The sequence below is a fragment of the Microcebus murinus genome, chromosome 6 (assembly GCF_040939455.1).
Source record: "Microcebus murinus isolate Inina chromosome 6, M.murinus_Inina_mat1.0, whole genome shotgun sequence".
Classification (NCBI taxonomy): domain Eukaryota; kingdom Metazoa; phylum Chordata; class Mammalia; order Primates; family Cheirogaleidae; genus Microcebus; species Microcebus murinus.
The window spans coordinates 95,919,611-95,940,487 of NC_134109.1; the positions used below are offsets into that span (position 1 = coordinate 95,919,611).

General features: G+C 43.1%; 1 protein-coding gene across 3 annotated transcripts in view; it reads left to right on the forward strand.

Annotated features, from left to right (window-relative positions):
* FAM81A (family with sequence similarity 81 member A) overlaps nt 1-16,776 on the forward strand; it is a 95,475-nt gene extending 78,699 nt beyond the window's left edge. For 2 of the 3 annotated variants that reach the window (XM_076004429.1, XM_076004431.1), the window contains 5 exons: nt 1,345-1,474; nt 3,323-3,429; nt 7,632-7,767; nt 10,063-10,258; nt 14,433-16,725. In XM_076004429.1, coding sequence (XP_075860544.1) covers nt 1,345-1,474; nt 3,323-3,429; nt 7,632-7,767; nt 10,063-10,258; nt 14,433-14,557 — 694 coding nt within the window. In that variant the 3' untranslated portion in view covers nt 14,558-16,725. Of the gene's footprint in view, nt 1-1,344; nt 1,475-3,322; nt 3,430-7,631; nt 7,768-10,062; nt 10,259-14,432 lie in introns of all 3 variants that reach the window. The other variant, XM_076004430.1, reaches the window with a different exon arrangement.
* The last annotated feature ends 4,101 nt before the right edge of the window (nt 16,777-20,877 follow it).

A 20,877-nucleotide genomic window follows, 5' to 3' on the forward strand; every position in this document is an offset into this window, starting at 1 on the left:
AGCAAAAATGTTTTGTCAGTTATGAGTGATCCATTTATATAACCTGTTTTCCTTATCGCCAGTCCTCCAATTTTCTTTTTCCCCTCAAATCTCTTACAATTAGCTACTTCCCTTGAATGTCTGTGAGCCAGGCCTGACTTTTTCTCCTTCAGTCTACCTGGTCATCAAGAACTCTTCAAGCAGCCATAGCATCTTTCTTTATTTTTAAATTTTTATTTCTTCTTCTTCTTTTTTAAGAGATGAGGTTTTGCTATGTTGCCCAGGATGACCTTGAGCTCCTGGGCTCAAGCGATTCTCCCGCCTCAGCCTCCCAAGTAGCCGGGACTATAGGTGTGGCCCACTGCGCCTGGCTGAGAAGCTATAGGTACTTGAAGAACTCATGGGTTTGGGTTTCAGCAGAGCTGGCACAGTGGCAGGGGTAGATGCCACGGGAGTCTGGGATCCTGTAGCTTACTTGTGCCTTCAGGACCTGCTCAAGTCTGATGTCTATAATCTACCTCCCCTCAAAGATGGAGTGCTTCTCATATGCCCACCTTTATGGCATAATGTTCGTGATGGACTGTTCAGATTGCAGGGTCACCTAATGTCCCATGCTTAGGCATTCAGTCCTCTCTGCTAGAGCCCAGTAGCAAGCCAACAGTTTCTTCTCAAAAGAGGAGTGATTGTCTCAAAACAGGGTATCACTTAGCTCTAAATTCCTAGGGGTCTCTTCTGCGACTCTCCTGGTGGGGCTTGACAGAGGCTTCATGCACAACTTATCTGCCACAGATCTCTGGGGCACCTTTGGATCTGCTAAGTTGCAAGGCCCGTGGGGCAGAGCAGCTTTCACTCGAGCTTGGACCAGCCGCAGAGCCTTCCGTGCTCTGGACACTGCTTGAAGCACGCAGCCTTACAGCTGTTTGGTAGCAGTTTGGAAGAGATCCTTTCCAATGTGGTAGAAGTTGCTTCCCGGATCCAAGGAGGCCCCGAATTTTAAAGGGCAGGGTGGTGCTGAGCAGAGACAGACCACACCCAGCACACCAGACATGCTCTTTGTAATCGAGCTCTCACCGGATATCCAGTGTCATACCCATGAGCATTGTAAAGACTTTGCTTCTTGGCGGTTACGTCTCTATCCTCATTAAGTGGTTTAGCTTAAAAACCATAATGAGGGCAGCTCTCTGAATCTATTTGAACCTCCGTTCAAAAGGATGATGGATAGCGCAGCTTCTTTGAGTGGGGTTTTGCATTTTATAGTATGTAAAGAAGCTTTCGTGCACGTTTTTTTTTTGTTGTTGTTGTTGGTTTTTTTTGTGCACGTTTTTAAACTTTAATAAGAAGTAGCTTTGTTCTCTGCCCGGACAGATGTGACGCCAGCATAGCCAGGCTCTCTGCAGAGCACAAAACGACCTACGAGGGGCTCCAGCACTTGAACAAAGAACAGCAAGCTGCCAAACTTATCCTGGAAACAAAAATCAAAGATGCAGAGGGACAGGTATGACCTGTTTCAGGTAGCTTTTAAAAGAGGGTTAATTTATTCTTAGCTAAGAATAACATGGTGTTGATTATTTCTTACAGGAGAAACCAGCTGGGGCACCCAGCGTGCATGGGTTTATGCAAATAAAAGCCTCTCTCTTTTTTTACTTCTTCCTTCTCTATTTGACTGGAGCGGCTCTTCATGAGCCTGGCAACCAAACCACCAAGATTTTTCTGTATAGTCCCAATTGTAAAAGATTCTTTCCCTTGTTCCTAAAACAATTAATATATTCCAGAAATTCTAAATTCCATCTCTGAGAGTATCTCTTGCACAAGTAAGTGGCCAAGCATTGCTTTCCGTGCCACTTGTCCCAGTCTCTGGCTCAGGAAATAGTTATGGTTTTCACTTAGGACCAATGGTGTGTGCTACCTCTTCACACAGTCTGTGTGTGAGACAAAAGTAGGACAAAGCTGGAGGGTAGGCTGGCTAATGGAGCTGAGAGCATTTGACCTTGAAATTCACAGATTAATTTCACAAAGCAAAACTCTCGGCATTTCGCAGTTTGGTTTTTGGGCACTTTGCCATAGTTAAGTCTTGTCTTCTAAGACTTTTCCCATAGTATCTGCCATATTTGCTCTTGTTTGTTTAAAGAGAGGCTATTCCAGTAAAACAGGGGCATCTGGCCAATTTATTGTGTTAAAAATATTTAAACTCTAACTACCTTCAACTATGATCTGAAGCTACTATGTGAAATATGAAAAAAGAATAAAAAGACAAGTCCAATACTTTTTTTTTTTTTTTTGAAGAATGAGTGAGGATGGAATTATTTCACCAGAAAATTGTAAGGAAATCTTAAGCTTCCCGGTAGGTAGCCAAGCCAAGTAAAATAGGTACAGAAATTCATCAAAAGAGACATACTTTTTCATTATTCTGGATCTGACAAATACCATGAAGCTTTAAGTAAGGAACATTAAACATCATAAATTTTGCAGAAAATGTAGACATTTCACAAAGGCCTAGTTTAACATTAAATTTTAGTAAAAAAGACAAGGGAGGCTGGGCGAGGTGGCTCACGCCTATAATCCTAACACTCTGGGAGGCCGAGGTGGGTGGATCGTTTGAGCTCAGGAGTTTGAGACCTGCCTGAGCAAGAGTGAGACCACATCACTATTAAAAATAGAAGTATATTAGCTGGACAACTAAATATAAGTAGAAAAAATTAGCCAGGCATGGTGGTGCATGCCTGTAGTCCTAGCTACTTGGGAGATTGAGGCAGGAGGATCGCTTGAGCCCAGGAGTTTGAGGTTGCTGTGAGTTAGGCTGATGCCATAGCACTCTAGCCCTGGCAGCAGAGTGAGACTATGTCTCAAAAAAAAAGACAAGGGAAATGGGTAGGTAGTGGGAGAAGGGAGCAGAAGGGATATAGTCTACAAGTTATATTTACTGGTGACCTGACTTGATATGGTGGTAAACATGGGACCTTAATGAATTTCATAAACAATAAAAATTTCATTTTCTGTGACTAGCAGCCACACTGATCTAGAAATCCCAAGGTGAAGTTGACTGTATTTCATGCCAGCCAGTAGAAGTGGTGGCCCTGGGCAGGAGTTGGACATGCTCATCAGGGAGCTGTACAGTTAAGGGCTGGTGCATGATGAATATTTCAGCAGTGCTACTGGTCTTTATTTTTGACAGGTGTGTAAGAAAAAAAAACGGAGGTGGAAAGATGAGGTGTACTCCTAAATGAATTTACTAAATTTGATTGAATCTTAGTGCTGTTGACTAGAATATGGCTTACTAAATGTTTTCTGAATTTACATCTGAAGAGGTTAGACATGATATTTACAAGCAAGGTTTCTTTTTCAGATTTCTCAGCTTCTGAACAGAGTGGACTTGTCAATATCGGAGCAGAGCACCAAACTGAAGATGTCCCACAGAGACAGTAACCACCAGCTTCAGCTTTTGGACACGAAGTAAGTAATCAATTTATAAAAAAAATTTTTTTTTGGTTGAAGTTCTTTATGAGTTTATGCAATATTATATATATTTTTTCCTCTTGGATTTTGTTTCTTGTACAAAGTGAAAACGATAATGGAAGTTAAAAGGAGAAGTTTCCACATAGCATGTTGCCACATTTCCTTCATAATTATTGTTTTTAGGGATTGGATAATAATCCATGTGTTCATTCGAAAAATGCTTATTGAGTACTGGCCAGGGAGCTGAGGAACAAGGAATGCACAAAAAGAGGATTCCATTCTTATCGTTGTGGGGTTGACAGTCTATGGAGCTGATGACCATTAATCAACCAATTACTTAAATAAGCATATGCTGTATTCTTGCTAGTGGTGACAGGTCTTTGAAGGAAAGGAGTGTCGTTGTGGTAAGCTGAATAAAGGCCCGCCAGATATCTCTGTGTCCCTATCCCTGGAACTGGCGAATATGTAACCTTATGTGGAAAAAGGGACTCTGTACATGTGGTTACTTTAGGGAAATAGGTTATGGGCCAGGTGCGGTGGCTCACACCTGTAATCCTAGCACTCTGGGAGGTCGAGGCAGGAGGATCGCTTGAGCTCAGGAGTTTGAGACCAGCCTGAGCAAGAGTGAGACCCAGTCTCTACTAAAAAATAAAAATAAATTCAATGGACAACTAACAATAGAAAGAAAAAAAATTAGCCAGGCATGGTGGCACATGCCTGTAGTCCCAGCTACTTGGGAGGCTGAGGCAGGAGGATCGCTTGAGCCCAGGAGTTTGAGGTTGCTGTGAGCCAGGCTGATGCCATGGCACTCTAGCCTGAGTGACAGAGCAAGACTCTGCTCAAAAAAAAAAAAAAAAAAAAAAGGTAGGTTATCCTGGGTTAACTGAGTGAGCCAGACGTTCCCACTAGAGGGGGGCAGGAGGGTCGGAGTCCAGAGAGGAGGCCATGTGACAGTGGGAGCGAGACTGGAGTGACACGCTTTGGAGATGGAGGGCGGGGTTACAGGAGCACAGGTGGCCACCAGAAGCTGCAAAAGGCAAGGAAATGATTCTCCCCTCAGAGCCCCTAGAGGGAACCACCCCTGCAGACACCTTGACTTTCCCCCAGTGACACCTACCGTGGACTTCTAGCTTCCAGAACTGTGAGAGAATAAACTGCTGTTGCTTTATGCCCCCGAGTCTGTGGTAATTTCTCAGAGCAGCCCCAGGAAACTAACAGCGCAATGCTACGAGAGTAACAGAGGCCTGGTGGCAGGGCCCTCCTGAGGAAGGGAGGTTTGAGGGGAGAGCTGAAGAAGGCCTTACCACACAGGGTAGGGTGAGGGCATAGACGGCACGGGTGGCGGGAACGGATGGTGAGGGTGAGGCGGTGGGACTCAGGCGGCTGGATGGGGGTGGCCAGCGTGCAGGTGTGGGTTTGGTGGGAGCGGTAGAAAGCGAAGATAAGAGGACAAGAGTGAGGAGGCCCAACCTGTGCCCAATCAGAACTCTGTGAGGAGACGATAGAGAAAACAGAGGAGAAGCAATAGCCAAAGATCTGGTGGCAGATAATTATACAGAACTGAGGATAGAGAAGTCTCGAATGTAGAAAGCCAGATGCATTCTAGTGGAATCAGTAAAGAACCAAGACTAGGCTGGGCGCGGTGGCTCACGCCTGTAATCCTAGCACTCTGGGAGGCCGAGGTGGGAGGACTGCTTGAGGTCAGGAGTTTGAAACTAGCCTGAGCAAGAGCGAGATCCCCATATCTACTATAAATAGAAATTAATTGGCCAGCTAAAAAGAAAAAAAAAAAATATATATATATATAAAAATTAGCTGGGCATGGTGGCACATGCCTGTAGTCCCAGCTACTCGGGAGGCTGAGGCAGCAGGATTGCTTGAGCCCAGGAGTTTGAGGTTGTTGTGAGCTAGGCTGATGCCATGGCAATCACTATAGCCTGGGCAACAGGGGGAGACTCTATCTCAAAAAAATACCCAAAAAACAAAAAACCAAGACTAGATACTAGATACGTCAAACTGCAGATCACCAAACACAGATAGAAGATCTTAAGGCCGAGAGAGAACTCAGACCAATGCTGGTTTCTCGGCTGTGTTAACGGAGGCTGAGGAAGGTGGTCTAAAACCTTCACGTGCTGAGACAGAATGATTGACAACACAATGACAAAATAAAGGTCTTTCAGGCAAATAAGAACTCAGAGTTTACTAAAGGAATTTTTAAAAGATAGCTTTTAGGTAAAAAGAAAATAATACAAAAGGAAGGTCTGAGATAAAAGAAGAAAGGATGAGCCAACAATATGATGAAATGGGAAAACTAAACGGACAATAATATTAAGGTCTAATTTGTGCAGTGTCCAAACACTGTAGAATATCACCTTACAACAACACATAAATTAGGAGGAAGGTTTCTGAAATTAAAGTGTGCTAAGGAGATTTTTAGGATCACATTACAGATATTGAATAACTTTAGGCTTTGATAAATTAAATGTGTCTATTAAAATTTTTATTCGAAAGGAATAAAATTACAGTGTATAATTTCCAAATGTTAGAAAAAATCCAAAGGCCAAAAATTCAGATCAGATATGCAAAAGTGTTGGCAAGGATGCGGAGAACAAGACCTCTTTGTACCATCGAGTAAAATGTGAGGTGTTACAGCTACCCTGGAAAGCAAGCTGGTGTTTTCTGGAAAAGTTGCACATGTTCATACCCTAGAGAAATTCTTGCATGTGTGAATCAGGAGCTATGTGTCAGTATTTTTATAACACCATTATTTGTAATAGCAAGGATTGATAAAAACAAACCAAAACAAGCATCCATCAACAAAAGAATGGATAAACTGTTGTATATTTGTAAAATGGAATATCATTCAACAATGAAAATGAAAATGAATTAGCCACAGCTATACCCATCAGCATGGATGAATACCACAGATAGAGTGTTGAGCGAAAAAAGAGGTTGTAGAAACTCACACGGTGTTATTGTCCCATTTAGGTAAAATTTTAACATATGCAATGCTGGAAAATATGTCGTTTTAGGATCTAAACCAATAAACTGATAAAGAATAGTAAATTCCAGTTAATGGTTATGTCTAGGGGTGTGGGGTGATTGGGGAGCACACTCAGGACCTTAGAAGTCTTAAGTGGGCTGGGGGGTACGTGGTTGTGTTAGTTGGGGCTCAGGTTAGCTGCAGTGTTGTGGCTGCCACGCAACAGTGGAGGGAACAGTGGCCCAGAGCAGGCGGGGCAGCGCCCACAACTCAGTTTGGGTTCTCTGTGGCTCCAGTCCTTGCTTCTTCCCAGTCTGCTGGGTCAGGGAGAGAGTGCATGGCAGCAGCATTGTTTTTAAAGAAAAGTGTGCTTATCACTTCCACGTGCGTCCCACGGTCCGACTTACTCGTGTGACCACACCTCACTGCAAGGGAGGCTGGGAAGTGCGATCTCCGGCTAGACAGCCACGTGCCAGGTTGCCATTCAAGGGCTTCTTAATTAATAGGGAAGAAGAGAACAGATATTGCAGCACAAGCAGTGGCTCTGCTACAATGGATGTTCATGTTATTATGAATTAAATCACATGACATATTCTTCTGTGCTTTTATTGCACATCATAATGCAAATTAGAAAAAAAGTAATTAAGGAGAGGTAGCATATATGGGCAGCTACTGTTAATAAAAGGAATTTGGAAAGGGAGAGGACTAGAGGCCTAGAAAGTTGGGAGGTGTTTTCTTTTCCTTTCAATTTCCCTTTTGACTTAAATTAGAAAATATCCATCTGGGGCAAGAGCAATTTGGGGAGCATCAGCGGGAAAGGGAGCCAGGCTCCAGTCATGGGAGACAGAAGGGACAGGGAAGAGGAGGCGGGGAACGAGGGGGACCTCGCAGAGGAGATGGGAGACACTTGTGGACCCCGGAACTGTAGAGGTAGCACCTGGCACAGCTCTGTGTCACCGTGTGTCACCTCAGCGCCCATACTGCCTACTCCTCGTGGCTAGGAGTCATCATCAGGTGCTTTTCTGTTGTGTCCTCCTGCCTTTCCGCTTCCCAGCTCAGCACTAAGGCAGTACTAAGGAAAGGCAAGGATGTAATTCTGACCAAGCTGAGTTTAATGCTGACGTATTTACCGTAAGTCTGATAGTTGGAAATGGAGGTTGTTTGATGTCATTAGGAAATTGTTCTACATCTAACTTGCTAATTTTCTTCTTTTTAGGTTTAAAGGTACAGTTGAGGAACTCAGTAACCAGATTTTATCGGCACGAAGTTGGTTGCAACAAGAACAAGAGCGGATAGAAAAAGAACTTTTACAGAAAATTGATCAGCTTTCCTTGGTTGTTAAGGAAAACAGTGTAGGTATTGATGTTTAGCAATAATTTGGTAAAGTTACTCAGTGGGGGCCTATAGTGTTTGAATAATACTTGCCAACTTATCACTGGTTTAGTTGGCAGCACCTAAAGAATCTGTTGCCTTAGTTCATTATTGAGTCTTTGTACTCCTTAAAGAGATGGAGCACTTTGACCTGTTTTGGTTAACAAAGACCAAGTAGAAAATTTCAGTACTTTTAGTTAAGATGAATTTAAGTCCAAGATCTTAACGATCCAAATTGTCCGTCTCCATTTCTAAATAAACTAACAGTTATTTAAAGTCTAGGGACCATTTTGATTAAACAGACAGACAAACAAAACTAACAGTTACCAACTTCATCCTGGTTCGTTTTAATTTCCTGATCTGGTTTTGCTTTTCACTGGTGCTGAATAGATTTTTCCCTCCAGACCCCGCCATTCCACCGTAGTGGCCGTGTGCGGTAGCACAGCGCAAACATGTAAACAAAATCTACTATTTTCTTTTTCATCTTCCTTCTCCGTTCACCCCAGTCTGTCTCAGAATTAAGGTTCGCAGAACTGCTCAAAAACCGTATCAAAAAAAGTCTTGCTCCTATCTGTATTCGCATTGGCGTTAAGATGAAGTTTAAAATGTCAAAGCAAAGGAAGTATAATTTAGCTGTTGCATTCATTGGTTTTACTTTTATCATGAGTGTGATGAGACATAAAAGCCTAAGTATTTCTTTTATGGAAAGACATGTAATGGAAGCATAATGCCCTTGGAACCAATGAGCTCATTATATTGGTCAATCAAAAGCAATAAAACATAGTTTTTGAAAAAGGAAAAAAAAAAAGTCTTGCTTATTTAGTCTTCAAAATCAGTAGACGCTCAAACCACTTTACAAGCTTTACAAGCACATTTACAAGCACAAGCAACTTTACAAGCACATTTTTGTGGGTTTTGGTTATTTAGTGTGACCATTTCCCTTTCCCTTCTCTCGCACTACTTCCTCCTGTTGGACTTTGATGATTGATGCTGAAGTGACTGGTTTGCATGCCTGACTCTGCTCTTTCTAGATGCGGGGCTGTGGAGTTGCACACCGTGCACTGAGCAGAGTCAGGAGAGCTTTGTCTTGCTGTATCCCACTGACAGCTTGCTGTTCGTAGTCCTGGCCTCTAAAGCCCGCCTGCTACACAGAATCCCTAAAAACCAAGCATGGTGGAAAGGAAAGCAAAGAAAATACTTAATATTCCAAAATATTTTAATATTTCAAATGTATTTTAAAAATATTTCCCCCCTATTTTCACCAGATCTGATTGATTTACTTAGATTCCTACTAACACATTGGTACTAAGAAGTCAGGGTCTTTGGATCATTGTTTACTTTTACATGTGGATTGGTTTAATAACTAACAGTAAATCCCAGAATAATGATGGCTTTATTAAAATAGAAGCTTATTTTATATTTCACATAAAAGAAGTCTGGGTATAGGCAATATAAAACTGATACAGCCTGTAATCCTAGCACTCTGGGAGGCCAAGGCAGGAGGATCGCTCAAGGTCAGGAGTTTGAAACCAGCCTGAGCAAGAGTGAGACACCATCTCTACTAAAAATTAGAAAGAAATTAATTGGCCAACTAAAAATATGTAGAAAAAATTAACCAGGCATGGTGGCACATGCCTGTAGTCCCAACTACTCAGGAGGCTGAGACAGTAGAATCACTTGAGCCTGGGAGTTTGAGGTTGCTGTGAGCTAGGCTGATGCCACAACACTTTAGCCCAGGCAACAGAGTGAGACTCTGTCTCAAAAAAAAAAAAAAAAAAAGACTGATACAATGGCTTGTCAGTCCTCAGTGACCCAGGATCCTTCTAGCTTAACTTTTTGCCAGTCCTAGAGAGTAACCCACGTCCTCATAATTCAAATGTCTGCCAGAATTCCAGCCATTATGTCTGAATTCCAGGGACAGAAGGAAGAAGGAAGGAGTAAGGATATTAGCTATCTTTTAACTTTTCCTGGAAGCTGCCACATACCTGTGCTTCCATCTCATTGGCTAGAACATAATCACATGGCCACACCAAATTCAGGATACAGTGGAAAATGTAGTCTTTATTCTGGATGACCTTGTACCCAGCTGCAAATTGGGGATCTGTTAAGGGAGAAATGGAGAACGGATATTGGGCTGAGCAACAAGCAACCAACAAGCAAGCCATTCTGTTCCCCGCAGGTTGTTGTTAAGTGATGTTATTTATTATGGCTGATGCACACACTGTACAGACTTTCTTTTTCGAGTAATCAAGTCCACTTCTTATCGTGCATCTCAGGGAGCCAGTGAAAGGGACATGGAGAAGAAGCTCAGCCACATGTCAGCCAGACTGGACAAAATAGAAGAGGGTCAGAGGAAGCCGAGTGATGGGCCGAGGACAAAGCAGGACGAGGAGAAGATACACGGGCGCATCACCAAGCTGGAGCTGCAGATGAACCAGAGCCTAAAGGAAATGAAAGCAGAAATTAATGCCGGTAGGCCCAACCAACGCCCTCCCATGGCTTATTTTCTATTGCATCTAAAAGCCTATTGATTAGTGTGGCTCTGCAGCGACCTATGAACCTGGCTAATGGTGGTAACAGTGAAATGCACTCTGTTGATTTTCTAAGTAGTCGTGCTGCATGGAGCTAAAATGCTGTGTGCATGTCAACCATATATAGAGCCGCCACGAGGGATGGGCGAACAAAACTACAATTGCTCAGCTTGCAACTGAGCATTTTCTTTAGCACTATCTGCAGATTCCTGTCATTGTATAGCCAAGGTCAGCATGACTCAGAAGTAAGCATGTATCTTTGAGGGGCTTTGGGGGGCTTATTTCATGCTGCTAGCAGCATACAGCACCACCGCCCTAGCGATGAATGATTGCCCTTAGCTCAGAAGTCAACAAGGCCCATTAAGTCACACTCGTTTAGAGGAAAACATTAGAGAGCTCATTTGAAGTTCTGAGTGCTGTTGTACAAAGGAGGGATTCCATTTACACTTTGAACTCAGGAATACAGAACTGGGACCAGTAAGTGGAAGTTACTGGAAGACAGATTTTAACTCAATGTGAGGCCCAAGTATCTTACAATTAATGGTTCCTGTTAGATACTAATAGCTTTATGAGCTTGAAAATTCTTTGTTACTGACAGTATTCAAGTGGATGCTGGTTGATCGTGGTCAGGAAAGGAGGAGACGGTCTTTTGGCATGAAAAGCACGACTACATTATTTCCTAGCTCCTTCCAATTCTGTGATTCCATGAATTTTCTTCTTTGGAATCATTCTGTTTTGGCCCCGTAGAAATAAAAGTAGTTGGTTATCCCAAGGATAATTTTGTTGTTGCTATCAGAAGTTTATTATTTAATTTAAATAGAAGCTACAATTAAGTTTGTGAATTGGAGAGCTCGTAAAGATAAAAACGAGTTTTCTTTCTCAGTCTTTTGGGCTCTGAGAATATGGCATTTGAATATTTCATCAATGTTTATCTTCGCATCATTTCCTGGATTAGTTTGTTATCCATTGAACACACCACTGGGGTTGTTAATATTTAGTACCTAAATGCATATGAGCCTTTTGAAAATTAAAACTAAAAAACTATTTTTTGCTATAAAAACAATGCATTTCTTAATGGAAAATCATAAAGGGTAAAATATTTTTTAAAATACAACTCTCACTTGGAGGTCACTTTTATGTACATCTTTCTATACATGTAGGATATATATATATATTTTAAATATTTTTGCTGTTTATTTTGAGTATCTGGGTGCAGATGGGTGAAGGCTGAAAAGGCGTCCACTACATGTAGGATATTCATGCGCTTTTCCAGATAAAAGTTCATACTCTACATGCTGTTTTTATTTAGTAATATGTTGTATCTGTCTATGTCAGTAAGAACATTATTTTTAATGTATAATTATTTTTTTCATGAATTGTTGCATGAAGAGAATTTTTTGGGTGAAAATTATAAATTTTACTAATGAAGATAAGACTTTTCTTTTAAACATTTGAAAACCAATAGGAATGCAGAATAATATGAACTCCTTCTTTTAAATTTTTTTTTTTTTTCAAAGATAGAATGTCACTCTGTCCCCAAGGCTGGAGTGCAGTGGTGTGATCATAGCTCACTGCAGCCTCAGACTTCTGGGCTCAAGAGAGCCTCCCACCTCAGCCTCCCAAGTAGCTGGGACCGCAGGTGTGGACTAATTTTTCTTATGCTTTTAGAGGTGGAGTCTTGCTGTGTTGCCCAGGCTAGTCTTGGACCCCTGGCTTCCAGAGATCTCCTGCAGCTTTCCCAAGTGCTGGGATTTCAGGCATGAGCCACTGTGCCCAGCCTGAACTCCTTTTTTAATGGGTTTTTTTTTTTGACTTTTTATTTGAAATAATTTCCAATTTAGAAAAGCTGTAAGAATAGTCCAAAAACTCTATATATTCTAGATTCACCAATTGTTAATATTTTAGAAATATGCTTAATATCTGTAAGCATATGTATATATGAATATAATTTTTTTTCCTGAATCATTTAGAAGTTGCAGAAGTCATGATGCCTTTTTTACCCCTTTATTATTTCAGCGTATATACTCTAAGGACAAAGGTATTCCCTTAAATAACTACAATGTACAATGTAACTCAGTGAAAAGTTTTTCAATATTCAATTCTCAGCTTTAGAGCAAATCTTTTCCAGTCTAGGTTCTTTTCTTTTTTAAATTAAAAAAATTTTATTGTTTTCTTTAGAGCAAATCTTTTCCAGTCCAGGTTCTTTTTTTAAAAATTAAAAAAATTTTACTGTATATATTTAAGGTACACAGCAATATTTTTTTAGCCTATTATGGGGGTACAAATGTTTAGGTTATGTATATTGCCTTGCCCCCCGCCCCAGTCAGAGCTTCAAGCATGTCCATCCCCCAGATGGTGCACATCGTACTCATTATGTATGTATATACCCATCCCCTCCTCCCCAGCAAGATGTTTTGATATACATATAAATAGTGAAATGGTTACTCTGTTCAAGCAAATTAACATCCATAATCTTAACATAGTTACCCTTTTTCGTGGGTATGTGGGAAGAGCACCTAAAATCTACTCTTTCAGCAGAAATCCCCAATACAGTACAATGCTACTGACTGTGGTCCTCATGTTGTACATTAGACGTCTAGACTTATTCAGGCTACATATCTGCAGTTTGTATCCTGGGACCTACATCACCCATTTCCTCCTCTCCTCCTGTGTCTCTGGTAATCACCATTTCACTGTATTTGACTTTCTTTTCTCTCTCTTTCTGTCTCTTTTTTAGATTCCATATATGAGATCACGTAGTATTTGTCTTTCCGTGCCTGGCTCATTTCACTTAGCATCATGTCCTCCAGGCTCATCCACGTCATGGCAAATGGCAGGATCTCCCTTTGTCAGGCTGAATAATACTCATTCTATATATATATACACCACAGCTTTTTAAATGCATTCATCCATTGACAGGCACTGTTTTTTTCATATCTTAGCTATAATGCAGTGAACCTGGGAGGGTGGATATCTTTATAAGGCAGTGATTTCATTTCCTTTGGGTGTACACTCAGCAGTGCGATCCTTAGCTCATATGATAGCTCTATTTATAATTTCTTTAGGGACCTCTGTCCTGTTTTCCACAATGGATGCCCCATTCTGTAGTCCCACCAACAGCGTACAAGGGTTCTCTTTTCTTCACACCCTCACCAACACTTGTTATCTTTCCGCTTTTTGATGAAAGTCCATTCTAACAGCATTCCCACGATGATCAGTGATGTTCAGCGCCTTTTAATATACCCGTTGGCCACTGATGTTCTCATCCAGAATCACACATCATAGTAAGCATGTTTATCTAGTCTCTGTTCATTTGCATCAATTCCTCGGTGATCTTGACATTTTTTAATAATCCAGGCCAGTATTTTGTAGAATGCCCTTCAGTTTGGGATTGTTTGCTTCCTCCTGATATATGATTCAGGTTGTGTGTTTTGGACAGAAGTGCCACGGAAGTGATGTTGTGTCCTACCTAGGGCATCTTATCAGGAGGTACCCAATGTTGGCTGTTCCCAGTATTGGTGATGTGAGCTTTGGGCACTTGGTTAAAGTGTTATATGCCAGATTTCTCCCATTGTTCCTTTTCCCTGTTTGTAATCAAAACGTAATCTCTTGGCCAGGCACGGTCGCTCACTCCTGTAATCCTAGCACTCTGGGAGGCCGAGGCGGGCGGATTGCTCAAGGTCAGGAGTTCGAGACCAGCCTGAGCAAGAGCGAGACCCTGTCTCTACTATAAATAGAAAGAAATTAATTGGCCAACTAATATATATAGAAAAAATCAGCCAGGCATGGTGGCACATGCCTATAGTCCAAGCTACTCTGAAGGCTGAGGCAGCAGGATTGCTTGAGCCCAGGAGTTTGAGGTTGCTGTGAGCTAGGCTGACGCCACAGCACTCACTCTAGCCTGGGCAACAAAGTGAGACTCTGTCTCAAAAAAAAAGTAATCTCTAGAGAGAGAGAGCATGGAACTCACTTGTTTCCCATCAAACGTTTACCCCAGGGATTTTAGCATCTATTAATAATTTTTGCCAGAATCAACCATTATTATATGCTACAGAATTTGATACAGTGTTTTTAAAAAAAATACTAACTCCTGTGAAACTTACCTCTCCTTACAGGGTTTACAGCCATCTATGAAAGCATAGGGTCTCTCAGGCAAGTTCTCGAAGCCAAGATGAAGCTGGACAAGGACCAGCTACAGAAGCAAATCCAACAAATGCAGAAGCCGGAAGCTCCTGTGTGAAGGGGGGTGGGACAGGGACCTAAAGGAAGGTTTTGCCAGTGGGGCTTGGGGCTAGACACCTCTGTAGCCCTTGCTGTGTTCAGGGTCGTTCCACCCACTGCGTGCATGTGCCAAGAAATGTGTTCTCATGGGTCTAAATGTTTACCTTGAGTCTTGAAAACACTCTTTTCTTTAAAAGTATTCAGTACGATTTTTACCACTTTATTTCACTTCTCTAAATTCAATGGAATTATCCCCCTCCCCCTGGATTTTAAAAAAAGCTTTTTATCTTCTTCATTTTATGAATGAAAAGACTTAATTTTTCTTCAGTGCTTGATGCTCTAGCCAAGACTGTTTACTATTTCGAAAAATGTCATGGTGATTTTTAATTCAGAAACTAATGAGCTGTCCCAGGAATGTGTTGCTCCTCACCCTAAATTAAGAGAATGTCCCGATAGGTTAGAATCCAACCTTTGAGTCCATACTTGGATTTGATTATTGTTGTCTATGCATTTCCTATACTGGTTATCTTCCTGTAAATCTGCTGTCTTTTGTAAGGGGAAAGGATTTGACATTTGGAAGAAACCCCACCATTTATGTAACGGAAATAGTTTAAAAATTGATAACTGCCATATAGAATGCGAAGTAAATGGAAACTCATCTAGATAATGCAAGGCAAAATATCTACAGCAACCACCTAGATATGCCAGTTTTAATATTTAAAACTACCTTTGAATTATCTACTGCCTGTATAGTGATAGCCATATCTTTAATAACGGAATGGTGGTTAATAGTCTATTTACTGCACAATTAATTGTTCATTAATCATAATAGAATGTGATAATTTTTCAGATTTTACGATCTCTCTAAATGTTTCCAAAATCGGCACAAAGTGCTCGAGTTTGTATACACTTATTGTAACTGTATTCTTGTGCCTTGGTTTTATCATGTCAATGCACTGTACCCTATAAAAGTTATGAAGACAGAATAGAAGGCATGATAATTCATTAGAATTATGATGTAAAAATGGGATCCTCTGTATTTTTTAAATGTTCTAAAATTTTTGTCACTGTTAAGACATTAATCATTCAGTCTTACTAATGGAATAGAAATTCATACTTTTGTATGGACAAAGAATCAAATTGATATTGCATTTATAACACTGTCAAGAAACTTCCATCTTGAGCAACTGTGTAGATGATGGGTGTTTTATTTTCAATCGCCATATCTGACTAGTCTTTGAAAATTGGCACCAGTGATGTTTGTTCACCTCTGTATGTAAAAACTGACAGTGAGACGCACCGTTCTAAACTGTGAGGGTGCCCCAAGAAAAAGAAACACAGGAATACTTTTAAAATAAAATAAAATTCTTTTTCTTTTGTTTGTCAAGGACTCAGGAAAATAAAAGCATTTTCTATTTTTAGAATAAATCGCAAATGAAATACCTAACTGGCTATTACTGTTTGCCCATATAAAATATGCTGCTAGAGTACATAACATTTTACTCTCAATGGCTTGTCAATTTTTTTTATTTTAAACTTTGGACGTGAGCGGTTATATGAGGAATATGTCATCCAACACGTATTTTCTTATTTTGTCACAAATTTCCACTTAACCAAGAAAAGAGAGCTTCATACTCTTTTGGAATCAGAAAGTGAATTTCTTTTTGCGATAGAGCAACCGAGTTTTGTGTAGTTGTCACGCTTAAGCACAAAGAGCCACATGCCAGGCCACAGAGAGCCACATGCCCTCCAGCGTCTCTCTCCCCTGGGGCGTCTGAGGAGGAAGAATCAGCACATCTGACACTTGGGAAGATGGGGGAGGGACACCAGCTAGACTCCCGCCAGGGTGGGGGCGGTGATGTAAGCAGGTGACACTCGGCTGTCAGCTGAACTCTTCTCAGGTGCTTCTGACATTGCCAGCCCCCCTACCCCGACAATGAGCGACCACATGGGTTCTCTGCCTTGGCTACACGTTGGAATCACCTGGAGGAGTTAGCAAAGCTACTGGTGCCTGTCTGCACCCCCCAGACCCATGAAGTCGGACCCTCTGGGCAGCAGGTGGCGGGCATCGTATGTGTCAGAGGCCCTGGGCATTTCAGTGTGCAGCCAAGGTGGGGAGCCGCCAGCCACCGCAGGACTCTGCTCACCAGTGTTTACATGAGAATCGGCTTCCATGTTCTTTCCTTTACCAGAAATTTGCAATAATAAAAAATAATAATAATAAAATTTCCAAAAAAAAATGTGTATGATCTTTAAATTTAAAAGTCTTTTTAGTGTTGAGGTGAAAACTAGGTAAAATGCCATAGGAAATGTTTCTCTTTGCTTTCCATGGAAACCCTGGGAGGGCTGAAATACAGTGCTGACGTCCTGGCAGGTGCTCTGGGAACTGGAATGTCATCGGGGGCTGCTCTGACTGTGGGTTACCTGGGTGGTGGGGGCTTCTCTGCTGCCTGTCGCTTCTGGGTTAAGGCCGGTGGCCATTCCTGAGTGTGTGTCATGTGCCCGTGCCGCACCCCTGGTCTGCTTGTGTTACCATTTTACGGAGGAGAAAACGTAAGCAGCTTGGCCCAAATCCCACAGCTAGTGAGTGGGAGCCGTGATTCAAACGGGCCAGCCTCCTTCCACAGTCTGGCTGCTGAGCCAGCACACTGCTCTGCTGCTGAGGACACCTCCGGGCTTCCCACATGGCTCGACGTGCCAGCCACCGACTCCAGCCCCATCTCTGTATGAGCTTAACATTCTGCCCTCTGACTACTCTTGCTTTTTATTTATTTTATTTTATTTTAGTGAGACAGAGTTTTGCTTTGTTGCCCAGACTAGAGTGAGTGCCATGGTGTCAGCCTCGCTCACAGCAACCTCAAACTCCTGGGCTCAAGCGATCCTTCTGCCTCAGCCTCCCGAGTAGCTGGGACTACAGGCATGCGCCACCATGCCCGGCTAATTTTTTCTATATATATTAGTTGGCTGATTAATTTCTTTCTATTTATGGTAGAGACGGGGTCTCACTCTTGCTCAGGCTGGTTTCGAACTCCTGACCTCGAGCTAACCTCCTGCCTCAGCCTCCCAGAGTGCTAGGATTACGGGCGTGAGCCACTGCGCCCGGCCTACTCTTGCTTTTTAATGCCCCAATTCCAAATGCTTAAAGAGACAATCTTACTATTGGGTCAGATGTCGTCCTCTGGTTGTATGGATGGTGGCATGGGAGGTGGGGTCAGTTGGTGCCACAGGACTGCAGGATCACGGGCATTTGGTCCTCCGTGCTTGGGCTGTCGTAGGGAGTGGACTGTGGCTCTGTACATTGGGAGATGGGTTGTGTTGGGCAAACATAGAGCAGAAAAAAATTGGCGCCATCCGAACTGAGATCATCCCGATAGGATCTCAGCCTGAATAAAAAAAAATCAGGCGGGGCACGGTGGCTCACGCCTGTAATCCTAGCACTCTGGGAGGCTGAGGCAGGAGGATTGCTTGAGGTCAGGAGCTCGAGACCAGACTGAGCAAAAGCGAGAACCTTTCTCTACTAAAAATAGAAATTAATTGGCCAACTAATATATATAGAAAAAATTAGCTGGGCATGGTAGCACATGCCTGTAGTCCCAGCTACTCGGGAGACTGAGGCAGGAGGATCACTTGAGCCCAGGAGTTTGAGGTTGCTGTGAGCTAAGTGGACACCATGGCACTCTAGCCCGGGCAACAAAAGTGAGACTCTGTCTCAAAAAAAAAAAAAAAAAAAAAAAAAATCAAATCAAACTATCCATGACATTCTGGAAACTCAAAAGTAACTAATTGGAGTTTTTCTGTCACTACACTCTTCTGGCCGCCTGAGCTTGGACAAGTCTCTTCACCTCTCTGTGTCTTAGTTTACTCAGCTGCAGAATGGAGATTATAATAATTTTTAAAAGGGAGGTTGTTTATAATTTTCAAAATACTCAAGCAGTTTATGCAATAGTAGGCACCAAATAGTGAAACCCGGGGCATGGGAGAGGGGATATTGGCAATGCGACATAGAAAGCAAATGGGGGCCGGGCGCGGTGGCTCACGCCTGTAATCCTAGCACTCTGGGAGGCCGAGGCGGGCGGATTGCTCAAGGTCAGGAGTTCAAAACCAGCCTGAGCGAGACCCCGTCTCTACCATAAAAATAGAAAGAAATTAATTGGCCAACTAATATATATAATATAAAAATCAGCCGGGCATGGTGGCTCGTGCCTGTAGTCCCAGCTACTCGGGAGGCTGAGGCAGGAGGATCGCTTGAGCCCAGGAGTTTGAGGTTGCTGTGAGCTAGGATGACGCCACGGCACTCACTCTAGCCTGGGCAAGAAAGCGAGACTCTGTTTCAAAAAAAAAAAAAAAGCAAATGGAGTCCATGTTTTGGTCCAAACTGTTCCATTATCTGCTCGTCGACCACATATGGGAAGCCACTGCAACCTCCAAAGAAAGTGGCATCCCAGCCTGGGACACAGGAGAGTGGTAGAGCCCCGATGGCGAGAAAGGTAGGCAGGGCCAGAGTGGGGACAACCCCTGGATGTTGTGGCCAGGGCGGGCGGGACCTTAGGGGAGCTAGTGTCATTGCAGGAGCAGGCAAGGCTTCCCCAGGCCTGTGCCCGAGTGTGGCAAGGCCACCGCTGAGAGGGTTGAGGTGGGTGGGACCAGAGCCGGGCTAAAGGTAGGCTCCCTCTTGGCTAGGATGCGGGCCGATGTGGAGGCTGAGGGTGCAGGGCCCAGAGTCCAAGTTGGGAAATGAGATCCAAGACTGGGGTGGGGGCAGGGCTGTGGCCCACATGGCAGGCTGCACGTGAGGTATGAACCGGAGGGGTCTGTGTGGGCTGGGCTGGACGCAGGGTGTGCGTCGTGTGCCCATGGTGAAGAAAAACTGACAGTTGAATTAGAATCCCCACTGACTAGTAGCAGCAACTGTAATAGAAGTACCCTTAAGAAAATACCGGGAGGCCGAGGTGGGAGGATTGCTCAAGGTCAGGAGTTCGAGACCAGCCTGAACAAGAGCGAGACCCCGTCTCTACTAAAAATAGAAAGGAATTAATTGGCCAACTAAAAATATATACAAAAAATTAGCCGGGCATGGTGGCGCATGCCTGTAGTCCCAGCTACTCGGGAGGCTGAGGCAGGAGGATCGCTTGAGCCCAGGAGTTGGAGGTTGCTGTGAGCTAGGCTGACGCCATGGCACTCACTCTAGCCTGGGCAACAGAGTGAGACTCTGTCTCAAAAAAGAAAACAGAAAATGTATGGCATCTGATATAAAAGCAGGGGTCCAAAAAAAGTAAAAGGAAAATGTATGGCAGATTATATTTCTCATTCTGGGCTTTCGGTTCAGTTAATTTGAAAAAGTTATTTTGTCCTTCCTATAAACCCAGAGTTAAAAGACCTCTGTAGGTATCTTTTTACATAGATACCTGCACGGCAGGCTGACCTGACTGTCGGATCCACATTCTGGGTCGTGGGCAGGCTGTGAAATGCCTGTTGGTGACACCCGCCTCCCGGCACTCACTTCCTGGTGCGACGGCCACCCCTCAGTGTGTGCTGGACCTGCTTCTGATGGAGAACATGGCGGAAGTGGTGGCCTCGCCCTTCTGAAATTAGGTTATAAAAAGACTGTAGCTTCTTTCTTATTCTCCCTCTCTCCTTCTCTCATCACTGGTGCTGGTGGGAGCGACCTATCGAGGGGGTCACGTGGTATAATAAGGGACTGATGCTCTCGGTCCAACAGCCCAAAGGGAACTGACACTGTCCAGTAATCATGTGAAGGGAACTTAGAAGTGGATCCGCCTGCCCAAAGGAAGGAAAAGCAAGGACTCAAACAGATATATGTAAGCCGGGCACGGTGGCTCACGCCTATAATGCTAGCACTCTGAGAGGCCGAGGCAGGAGGATCCCTTCAGGTCAGGAGTTTGAGACCAGCCTGAGCAAGAATAAGACCCTGTCTCTACTAAAAATAGAAAAAATTAGCCAGGCATGATGTCATGGGCCTGTGTAGTCCCAGCCACTCGGGAGGCTGAGGCAGGAGGATTGTTTGAGCTCAGGAGTTTGAGGTTGCTGTGAGCTAGGCAAATGCCACAGCACTCTAGCTTGGGTGACAGAGTAAGACTCTGTCTCAAAAAAACAAAATAATCCCCACCCCACCCTCAGATATATGTACACCCATGTTCATAGCAGCATTATTCACAATAGCCAAAAGGTCCAAATAGCCAAATGATGATTGGATAAACAAAATGTGCTTTATACATAAAATGGAATACAGGCAAATAACAAAGTATCAATCTCAAGTAAAGACCAGATCTGCCTGTGCTGTGTGGTGCTATTTGGGAATTGAGACGAAAGGAAAAATGT